Source organism: Gopherus flavomarginatus, chromosome 3, assembly GCF_025201925.1.
Source record: "Gopherus flavomarginatus isolate rGopFla2 chromosome 3, rGopFla2.mat.asm, whole genome shotgun sequence".
Classification (NCBI taxonomy): Eukaryota; Metazoa; Chordata; order Testudines; family Testudinidae; genus Gopherus; species Gopherus flavomarginatus.
In genome coordinates, this window is record NC_066619.1 from 171,281,558 (window position 1) to 171,293,406 (window position 11,849).

General features: G+C 43.0%; 1 protein-coding gene across 1 annotated transcript in view; it reads left to right on the forward strand.

The window, feature by feature from the left end:
* Positions 1-10,289, forward strand: part of CFI (complement factor I) — a 28,133-nt gene extending 17,844 nt beyond the window's left edge. Inside the window, exons 11-15 of the mRNA XM_050946747.1 lie at positions 808-911; positions 2,780-2,886; positions 5,417-5,694; positions 7,434-7,535; positions 9,827-10,289. Coding sequence (XP_050802704.1) covers positions 808-911; positions 2,780-2,886; positions 5,417-5,694; positions 7,434-7,535; positions 9,827-10,044 — 809 coding nt within the window. The 3' untranslated portion in view covers positions 10,045-10,289. The remainder of the gene's footprint in view (positions 1-807; positions 912-2,779; positions 2,887-5,416; positions 5,695-7,433; positions 7,536-9,826) is intronic.
* The last annotated feature ends 1,560 nt before the right edge of the window (positions 10,290-11,849 follow it).

Sequence of the window (11,849 nt, forward strand, 5' to 3'; positions counted from 1 at the left end):
TCCAAATGTGAGCAGCATTGCAACTTGTGCACCAGATCACAGGCACCAATACCTCCTCTTGCAAGAAACGGCTTCGGTGTCTAACTTCAGGAGAGTGTTCACAGCTGTGATTCCCAAGCAAAGATTGGTGCCTCCCTGTGATCTGGATTTGGATCCCAAGCTCCTTTTGAGGGGTGAAGCTCAGGCAACACCTCTCCTTGAACATCCTATTGCAGAGGTCCCCAGACTGTGGGGAACACCCCTGTAGAGGGGCATTGAGGAATGTTTAGGGGGGCCCATGGAGGGTGGGGAGGGAGCGCCACCCCGCCCATCTCTGGGCCAGGCTGCAGCACCACTCTAGGCCGCAGCTCAACTCCGCCCCCAGACCAGCTCTGCCCTCGTTCCCTCTCTAGCCCCATTTCAGCCCCCAGCTCCACCTTTAGCCCAAGCTCCTCTGCTGAGCCAACTGTGCAGTAATGGGGCAGGGGGCGCAGACAGATTCCATTACTGGTAATTGGAGACATGGCAGGAAAATTTGGGCACCACTGTCCTAATGCTGGTTTAGGGAGCCCGAATTCCACCTCCCCGACTCAGCTTGCTGGCTTTTGTCGATTCCATTCTTGGGTGCCTAATTCTACCTGTGCATTGTATACTAGGCACCGAACAGCAGGCTGTGAATTCCACTAGGTGGCAGGTGCCTAAGTCCCTATGTGAATCTTGCCCTGAATGGCCATAGAAATCAAATTATTTAAAAAAAAAAACAAAAAACTCATTTTGATTAAAATTACTGAGTTCCTTAAATGACATGCTCTTTCCTTTTTGTTAAAGAAAGGAAAACATTAAAGACCTTGTTGCCTCAGTTGAAGTGTGGTGTTACAAACCACCCAGTAACTCGATGGAAGCGAATCATAGGAGGAAACACTGCTAAAAAGGTGACAACAAAAGTGACCTAGTCTGATAAGTTGTGTATGGGCATTGTTGTCTTTAGCTTTTCAGCACCTTGATGTACCAATGGAAGTATTGGCTTAAAGTATAATCAGTGCAGAAACCTAATCAGTTTGTGAGAGTGCAATTTTGAACAGAAGGGGTAAGTCTACACTCAAGCTGGGGGTGTGATTCCCAGCTCAAGGAGACATAGCCCTGCTACTCGAATTGAGTTAGTATACTAAAAATTAGGGCAGCTAATTAATTGCAGTTAACTCACGCGATTAACTCAAAAAAATTATCGCTATTAATCGCACTTATAACAATAGAATACCAATTGAAGTGTATTAAATATTTTTGGATGTTTTTCTACATTTTCAATATTGATTTCAATTACAACATAGAATTCAAAGTGCACAGTGCTCACTTTATATTATTTTTATTACAAATATATGCACTGTAAAAGTGATAAACAAAAGAAATAGTATTTTTCAATTCTCTTCATACAAGTACTGAAGTACAATCTCTTTATCGTGAAAGTGTAACTTACAAATGCAGATTTTTTCGTTACATAACTGCACTCAAAAACAAAACTGCGTAAAACTTTAGAGCCAAGTCCACTCAGTCCTACGTCTTATTCTGCCAATTGCTAAGACAAATACGTTTGTTTATGTTGACGGCTGCTTATTTACAATGTCACCTGAAGGTGAGAACAGGCATTCACATGGCACTTGTAAATACCTTGCAATGCTGACTACAGAAGTGCCATGTGAATGCCTGTTCTAACTTTCAGGTGGCATTGTAAACAAGAAGCAGGCAGCATTATCTCCTACAAATTGTAACCAGCCTTGTTTGTCTGAGTGATTGGCTGACCAGGAAGTGGGACTGAGTGCACTTGTAAGCTCTAAAATTGTACATTGTTTTATTTTTTAATGCAGTTTTTTTGGTACATAAGTCTACATTTGTAAGTTCAACTTTCATGATAAAGAGATTGCACTGCTGTACTTGTATCAGGTGAACTGAATTTTTTTTTTTTACAGTGCAAATATTTGTAATAAAAAATAAAGTGAGTAGTGTACACTTTGTATTCTGTGTTGTCACTGAAATTAATATATTTGAAAATGTAGTAAACCTCCAAAAATATGTAAAATAAATGGTATTTTATTGTTGTTTAACAGCGCGATTAATCGTGATTAATTTTTTTAATCGCTTAACAGCCCTACTAAAAGTAGAATGTAGCTGTGCCAGCACAAGCCACCCAAGTACATGCCTGTGGTCTCACACAAGCATGTACTCAGTGTGGCTAGCCCATCGTGGCACCGCAACTGCATACTATTTTTAGCACACTAGCACGGTCAGAGCTAGTGTGAGTATGTCTCCTTGAGCTGGGAATCACACCCCCAGCTTGAAGTGTAGACTTACCCAAAGATGTCAGGAAAAGCAATAGTTAAGGCTTGAATAGAAAGTTTATTTCTTCAAAGGAAGTTGAGTGTGTGTCACAGGATTGGCTCCAATATGCACTCTGAGATTTTTGCATTTAATTACCCCTTTTTTTAAGATAGGAGAATAAAGATGCTAGCTGTAAAACTACTAGTAGTATTTTGAACAACTGCACAAGTTTCATACTGCACCATTTTAAAGAGATGCAAACTGTACTTTGGAGTTATGTAATGGAGCACTGTGGAGTGGGTGGCGTAGTGAAGGGACACCAGCAAAAACTGGAGCAAATAATTTAGCGGAATACTGTAGCTAGAAAGAGTATCCTGTCAAAGCAGAATTAAAACCTGCATAATGTGCCTAATGATACAGTCACATACTATATTTGATCATATAGGGTCAGATCCTATCACATGAACCATGCACATTTTTTTTATAGGGTGAATTCCCTTGGCAAGTGGCAATTAGAGAGGGTAGTGGTACAGTGAACTGTGGAGGAATTTATATCGGTGGCTGTTGGATTCTTACTGCTGCACATTGTGTCAGGTAAAAACCATTCTAGAAACAATTTGCTTGCAAAGTACAGAAAACATTGTATAGGTTCTTGTACTTCTCATCTGCTTTTTTGCTGACTCTCAGTTGAATAGAGGGAAAAATACAGAGTTGCACAAGTCAGCAAACCAAAAATTACTATAATGAAACAAACCAAAAACCCAGGAGAGAATCTGAACACCAATATCCGTGCTCAGCTCCTAAATTCTTAGTGTTGTTGGGTAGATTCAGCCCAGTCAGTATTATCACATCAGACTCCCTCAAGCTCTCTCAGCCCCTCAGCATGTTCCCTGATTCTCTCATAAAGGATTTCCAGATGGGGTCCTTCTTAATGTCTGAAAAGCCTTTCCTGCATTTTAATACTGTCTATATAGGCATTTATACAGTAAAGATCACTATGGTATCAAAATTACATAATTCCATAATCAATGGTCTTCTTATAAAGTTGAATTCTCTTCTCCTTTTCAGGAGCAAGATAAGCCAAGTGTGAGTTAAAGAAAATCTTAAGGCTATTCTGCCTTCTCCTGCATGGTTCTCATGCAAGTAGAGCAGCTTCCAGATTCTCCTAAATTACTCTTCTTTCCCTTCTTCCAAAGGCAGACAGTTGAGAGGGTTTGAGTGCTTTTTCTCTTCATTATAGGTTATGGCAAAAGAATGGATCTTGCAATTTGTCCCAAAGGTGGTCAGGTTAGGTCTGCTATTCCTGAGGAAGGGAATTGCATAGTCTAGGGCAGGGGTCGGCAACCTTTCAGAAGTGCTGTGCCGAGTCTTCATTTAGTCACTCTAAGTTAAGGTTTCATGTGCCAGTAATACATTTTAACATTTTTAGAAGGTCTCTTTCTATAAGTCTATAATATATAACTAAACTATTGTTGTATGTAAAGTAAATAGGGTTTTTAAAATGTTTAAGAAGCTTAATTTAAAATTAAATTAAAATGCAGAGCCCCCTGGACCTGTGGCCAGAACCCGGCCAGTGTGAGTGCCACTGAAAATCAGCTCGCGTGCTACCTTCGGCACCTGTGCCATAGGTTGTCTACCCCCGGTCTAGGGCCTGCAGCCCAAGTGGCTTTGTCACCAGCTTCCTCTAGTCTTAAAGCCCCATAATGCCCCACTCTCCCTTGGCTGCAAGTTCAATGCTGCACCTCTGAAGTGCAGCACAGACTCTCACTCCAGGAATCCAGTCTATGATTATTGCAGCTAAACTGCTTGAAGCAGCATTAGTACACAGCCAGTGGATGGGAGAGAAATCAGGAGGGGAGGTATGAAGGGGATTATGATCTACTGTGGGACATCTCTTCAGGGCACCTGCTGTTTTGGGAGCTGAATTTCCTATCTGTTCCACAGACGTGTGGGGAGAATTGGGGGAGGGGAAAACAAAAGCCTGACACATACACCTGATTGAAAAATGAACAGGAAATTCCTTGAGTCAAAACTCTCCCCTTCCTTTCCCTTACATGCAGAAAAACAACTTAGGGCAAATGTAAGCTTTATATTGTCACCATTTAATTTAACTGGCAGGTTGTGCACTATAAATTCATCCATATATATATTTTTAAATCCTCTTGTTCATATAATTTGTTCAGCCCAGATGCATATTTTATTTGTTTAAGATTTTATTTACTGATAAGGAAGTGTCACTGTTGATGTGCATTTATATCTAGAAGATGAAAACATAAGGAGGTCTATGCAGTTGCTTGCTGTGATTGGTGGTGTTTCTTGGGTCATTGGTCTGACCCTGCTCTCACTGAAACCGTATGGCAGAACTCCCATGGGCTCAATGACCATAACATGTATAAATGCATGAAGACAGTTTCTGTCTCTCTCCTACATTTTACATGAAGTTCTAAATTACATAATGCATAGGTGATGCAGGAAAACAGAACCTATAGCAGAAGAATTACAGAAGGCAGGATGTTTGGGGCTGGAGTAGTAACAGAAAAAGTCCCTGTTGCCCACATCAAATGCAGAGCATGCATTAAAGGGCAGGTTGTAATCTTTCACTGGCCTGGTGGGGGAGAGAGGGACAACAGGAACTATTCTCTGTGTGTGCCCCTTGGGAGTGTACGTTTCCCCAAAGGGTGCACAAATGAATGGTGAGAAGGAGGTGATGGTTCCAACATTCTCTCCACTCTGGCCCAGGGAGTGGTCTGGGCATACCTCCACCAGAGTGGGGTGAGGAGAAAGAAGTCTGTACCACAGTACCTCTATGTACTGGAGCACAACCAGAGACGCACGATCCCCCTAATGTTCCCCTTGAGACAGTGGTAACAATATATTTTGGCCTATTAAATTATTTTTCCATGTCAGATACATCACTATACAATAAGTGGCATCTGTCCCCACATTTGATACAGTTCAGAAAGCCCTGGGCAGAGGAGTAGTAATATTTAATATGTGTAGTATTATTATTATTGTTCTACAGAAATGCTGATGAATTGCCAAATGGCATAACACTTACAGCAAGTCAGGATTTAAACTTGTGCTTCTATTGATTAACAAAATAAAATTGACATTTCTTTTACAGAAAAAGTCGAGTTAATCAGTATCGGATCTGGACCGGAATATTAGATACAATCCTCTATAATCAAGAGATAGATACTTTTAGATTAAACCAAGTGATAATTCATGAAAACTATAATGCCTCAAATTATCAAAATGACATTGCTTTGTTGGAGATGAAAAGTAATGACAAAGGAAAACCATGCTCACTAGCATACAGCATACCTGCCTGTGTTCCTTGGTCAGAATATTTGTTCAGATATGGACATCAATGCAAGGTTTCCGGCTGGGGACTAGCAGAAGGTATTTGATTTTTAGTTTATAATGAATTCTTTATATTATGGTAGTGCCCAAAGGCTCACATTTGGATCAGAACCTCACTGTGGTAAGTACTGTACAGACTGCTAGGAAGACACAGTCCTTGTCCGAGAGAGTTTACAATCTAAATAAATTTTAAAAAGAAACAAAACAAAAACATATGGAGAGAGGTGGGGAAGGAATACAACATACATGTAAAGTGATCAACTAAGTCATGTTAGTTAAATGTCTATTTGTAGCATGTTTTATTTATAAACACAAAACCAAAACTTTACAATTGGTCTGGAGTGAGGAAGGCACTCAAGGTTGAAGTGAAGAGGAGGATATTATTGTTGGAGTGAAGGGGAGGAAATACATAAAGGGAAAGCAAAGCTGAATGGAACAGAGGGGAAAGAGAAAGAGGGCAAAAAACATGGTGGTAAGGAGAGCCAAGCTTGGCAGCCAAGGTACTGCAGTGATGGGCGAGGGGCAGGATTAAGAAAAATTGTAAGTAAAACTCTGTATCCTGACTGATTTGCACAGATGAATGGTGTATTTTGATCACTTATTTGCCAATCTGCATGGGGTAAAGACCTGGACGTGTGTCTCAGGGATCCTGAAAAGTTTGAATCTGCCTATTTTTCTTTATTAGTTTTCTCTGACCTCAGCCATAAAGAGATGCTGCCCTGTGCTCTAGTTCTCCAAGGAGTGTAAAAACACTGGACATTTTAAATGAGCTCTCTTTTTGCCAAAGATGCGATCGTTTCCCTCATGAATTATGGCAGTTGATTAATAGCATATGGTGAATGGCATGGAAGTTACATTTAAAACTGCTACAATTATATTACCCTCTAGTAACACTCCACTTAGAAAACCAATTTCCATTTTGATTGTAAGTGGCCTGTGATTAAGACGGTACAAAAGAGACTATGCTCTATAAAATGTTGTTGAGGGACAAAAAAAGCATAGTTTGTTCACAAGATAGGATGTGACTCGGTCATCTAGCAGCCCTTCTCTTGTGAAAAGAAAGAAAAGAAAAAGGACGATATAAGAGTGATCAAGAGAAAGGGGAAATAAAGATAGGAAAGAAAGGAGGAAAGATTGCTGCTGCCTTGAAAAAATAATTAAACATTGAAAATACTGGAAGCTATCACAAGAGTTGTCTACTCTGAACAAGATCATGAGGAGTTATGATGCTGGTCCATTTAGGAAGCCAAGATGAAGAGCTAGTTTGGGAGCATGACATTTTTATCTGGAGGCCCCCTGAGTGTCAGACTGAAATTGAACAAAATTAAGTCTTGAGTGTGGCCTGTATTTAGTTCTTTAAGGATTCTGATATTCCCAGATATATCTAATGTCCTCCCTTAAATGAGGTTGCCTAGATGAAGATTCCCCTCCTCACAGAAAATACAAAAGACATTCCACCACTGTTTGTCATATTGTGTAGTCTATAAATTGCAAGCACCGACAGATAACGAGGAAACAAATAGGGGGTCGAGAACTGGGATTAGCTAAAAATGTGTTAGAAAATGTAATTGCTGTGTGTGATTCTGTAGTTAAATAGTACTGCTTTTATCTGGCAGATGTGCTTGCACTACATACATGGAGAAAATATGCATGCATTATGTATTGTATATAACAGAATAGGTTATATTAAGTCAGGAAAACAAGTATGAAAGTTTTGATTTGTGACAATGTATCTAAAATGCATTTCAAATTCAAAGGTCCTATTCTTTTCTTTTTAGGTTATACCAAACAATTTGTTCTTCGATGGGGCAACGTTAATTTATTTCCAAACTGTTCAGATATCTATAAAGAGCGCTTTTTTAATGAAATGGAATGTGCAGGCAAGTAATTCCATCACTATTATTTCTTTCTGGTGTCATCATCAAGCCCACCTCCCTGAATATCTGAAGTCCTACCACCCAGTGCTCTCTCATAACTCTGAAATACAGTAAACTAGACGCCATAGTGAAGCTCTTAGCAAAGTGGTAAGGAGCCAAAATGCTCTTGCTAGATCTGCTGTAAAGTGATGCAGACTTTTAGTACCAACCTGCATGTACAACTACACAGCTATGTTTGCAAATGCAGTTATCATGACTACATGCAATGACTGTGATTATGCATGCAAATTTCAGCATCCAATTGTGTGAGATATGTTATGTGCACAAGTGGGTTACTGTCCATTGAAAATCTGGCCTTTACTGTCTTTGGCCCGGATTCAGCAAAGTCCTTAAGTGCATGTATAATTTAAAGCACATGAGTATTCCCATTGAATTTAATTTAACTATTCGCATGCTTAAGCACTTTGTTGGATCAGGTCATTTCCACTCATCATTCTTTGTCCCCTGGAAGACATTACCGACTTTTTAAAAGAAGAAATCATCAAACCTGATCAGAAAGCATTAGCACTCTAGGCTACCGTTCCAAAAGCTGAAGTTAGAGCCTTGAATTCCAAATCTTAACTTCAAAGCTACTAGAAGAATTGCCACAAGCTTTCTTAAACTTAATATGTAGCCAATTAATATGATAGATGTTTCTGTCCCTCCTTTAATTCAAGTAAGCAAAGGCAATGCTTAAAAAAAAATCGTGAAAAGTGGTCCATTTAAGCTGTGAGAGAATTCAGTCTGATACCTGCAAGGTACTGGGTCCTGTGGAACTCATGTTATCTCCTAGGTCTGCCATACTTTTCAACTGATAGTACTTTTATGTGGAAGGCAATCACCTGTTGCAGCAATGGGCAGCAGTATAAAAGCCTAAGATATTAATCAAAGATGAATTTTTAGAGAACGTAATCAACTTCCTAGACATCAAGAAGAAAAGGGGAAGTGTTCTCTCCCCAAAGCAAACACTAACTTTCAATAGGGTTTTGGAACAGAGCACTGCTACTTGTGAGAGTATGTACCCACCAGCATGAGTAGAGTAAGGGTGGCATAATCAATCAGTGTGTGGCTGGCCATCACACTTCATTGTCCATATCACAAAACACACCACAGCAATCAGCAACAGCCAGGGCCAGCTCCAGGCACCAGCCGAGCAAGCTCGTGCTTAGGGTGGCAGATTCTACGGGGCGGCATTCTTCCCAAACCTAGGGCTGCACAGCCGCTTTTTTTTTTTTTTTTTTCTTCTGCTCTGGCTGCCCTGTAGGGGGCGGCAGCATGAGGAGGGGAGCACCCTGCAGCAAACTCAGCAGGGCAGACCGCATCCTTCCCTCCACGCCGACTGGAGCGGCGCGGAGCCCTCCCGGCAGGCGGCGCGGCGGGAGGGGCCAAGTGGTGAGCGCCCTGGCTGAAGCGCTGGCTGCCCTCCTTCTCTCTCTCCCCCCTGCTCCCCCCACCGCCCCTCCACTAGACCGGGCGCGCACTCTGCAGCACAGGGAATCCCCTTGCACTATGGCTCCCGCCGCCCTGTAGGGTTTTTTTGTTTTGTTTGTTTCCCCTGCTTTGCTGGCCACGCTGAGTTCCCCCCCACACCCGCTTTGCCACTCCAGCCGTGCCGTGTTCCCCCCCACACACACACGTTTTGGTGCTCCAGCCGCACCGTTTTTTTGGTTTTGTTCCCCCGCCACTTTGCTGCTCCGGCCGCGCCGTGTTTTTTTTTTAACCTGCTTTGCCGCTCCGGCTGTCCCTCCCCCACCCCCCCTTTTTTTCTTTTTTTTCCTTAGGGAGGCAAAAAAGCCAGAGCCGGCCCTGGCAACAGCTGGCCTTCTTGAGAAAATTCAGATGAGAGGCCACATTTTGATATGCATGGAGACGTCCTCTTATTAAGAGAACAGCAAAAGTTATTGGTAATGCTCTAGTACTGTGGTAATGGTGCTGCATTATTGTATCTTCACATTCTTCACACGTGATCTATTTTTCAGAACCACTATACTCATTTAAAAAGGAGCTTAGTGCTTATTTTGGTTCATTTTCTATAGATTACTTTTGAAACAATATAAAATACAATGGACTGAATTCTGCTCTGATACTCTGGTATAAAACTTTAATTACTGTCTAGTAACTGAGTGAAGGTTATACTAGTATAATGAGGAGAATTTGGCCATCTATGATTTTTGAAAATAAGTTCTGCAGTTTTCACAATAGGAAAAACATGCATATAACAAATTTTTCTTGGTGTTTTCCCTCTTTTGCCTCAGGTACCTTTGATGGTTCCATAGATTCCTGTAAAGGTGACTCAGGAGGACCCTTGGTCTGTATGGATTCAAATAATAGGGCATACGTGTGGGGTATTGTGAGTTGGGGTGAAAACTGTGGAGTTCAAGGATACCCTGGAGTTTACACAAAAGTAGCCAAATACTTTGATTGGATTAGCCGTCATGTGGGAAGGTCCATTATTTCTCTATACAATGTGTGAAGCTTTGGGACCTAAATACTACATTTGCAGCACCTGCACACAAAAGGGAAGATTAGTTCTACCTTAGAATCAGCAGTTTTATTACGTACTTGCTATTTTTGGCAGAAATGTTTAAACAAATATTTGAAAATGCTATTAATGTTCTATAAATGTAATGATTCTTGTGGAAAGTGTTTTGTACTGAAATTAGTTCACTGCAAGATCCCCTAATAAATGCATGCATACTATGAGAAATTTAAAACATCTGGTTTTTTGGGGGGAGGGGGATATTACATTTCATGTTTGTGCATTGGGATGGGCTGTTAAAATGGAAAATTATGTATTAATTTTATTATTTCTTGCTTTCAGCATAACTGTTCGAACCTAGCAGTAAGTATAGCAAGAAATCCAGTCAGTCACACCAGCATGAGTATCATCACAAACCTCAAGGAATTCCCCAAAGCCTTAAAACAGACACTCAAACTAATACGTTCCACCAGCGCTAGGTACTGAGGAATGAAACACTAATGTAAACAAAGGATGCCATCAGCCAAGAGGGAGAGTAAGGGTCTGATCCCACACAAATGAAGTCCATGAGAACTTTGTCATGGATCTCGATGGGTACAGGATCAGACACTACACTAGGGGCCATTAACAAAAAGGGAGCAGAGAGCAGGAGGGTTCTAACTCAATTCTGGTTCCTCCTACAGGAAGTCCGCTCTACAGGACTTCTTGTGCTCTACATGCATGCAGGGGCGGCTCTAGACATTTTGCCACCCCAAGCACACGCCTGCAGGAGGTCTGCCGAAGCCACGGGACCAGCAGACCCTTCACAGGCATGCCTGCGGGAGGTCCATCGAAGCCACGGGACCAGTGGACCCTCCACAGGCAAGCCACCGAAGGCACCCTGCCTGCCGCCCTAGCGGCGACCGGCAGAGCGCCCCCCGCGGCTTGCTGCTCCAGGCACGCGCTTGGAGCACTGGTGCCTGGAGCCGCCCCTGCATGTACGTGATGATACAGATGGGCATTCTCAGGCAAAACCTAGAGCAGGGGTGGGCAAACTTTTTGGCCCAAGGGCCACATCAGGGTTGCAAAAGTGTATGGAGGGCCGAGTAGGGAAGGCTGTGCCCAAACAGCCTGGCCCCCACCCCCTATCTGACCTCCTCACACTTCCCACTCACTGACTGCCCCCCTCAGAACCTCCGACCCATCCAGCCCCCCCTTTATCCCCTGACTGTCCCCTCCCAAGACCCCCCCGAACCCTAACCACCCCTCAGGACCCCACCCCCTATCCAACCCCCCTGCTCTGACAGGCCCCCTGGGACTCCCATGCGAATTCAACCCCCCTGTTCCTCATCCCCGGACCACACCCCCCAACCTCCACCCCATCCAACCACCTCCTGCTCCCTGTCCCCTGACTGCTCCCCAGGACCCCCTGCCCCTTATCCAACCCCCTGGGCCCCTTACCATGCCGCTCTGGCAGCCACACCACCTGGCTGGAGCCAGAAATGCTGCCACGCTGCCCAGAGTGCTGCCCACATGGTGGTGTGACTGCAGCGGAGGGGCCAGGGACTAGCCTCCCCAGCCAGGAGCTCAGGGGCTGGGCAGGATGGTCCCGCAGGCCATAGTTTGCCCACCTCAGACCTAGAGGATAGACCATGCGCTGCATGTTTTTAATACATATGCACTGTGGCCATAGGTGCTGGAACTAGAGGTGCTGGGCATGCTACTGCACCCTGTGGCTTGAAGTGGTTTCCATTATATACAGGGTTTACAGTTTGGTCCAATGGCTCTCAGCACCCTCACTATAAAAATTGGGGCAGCAC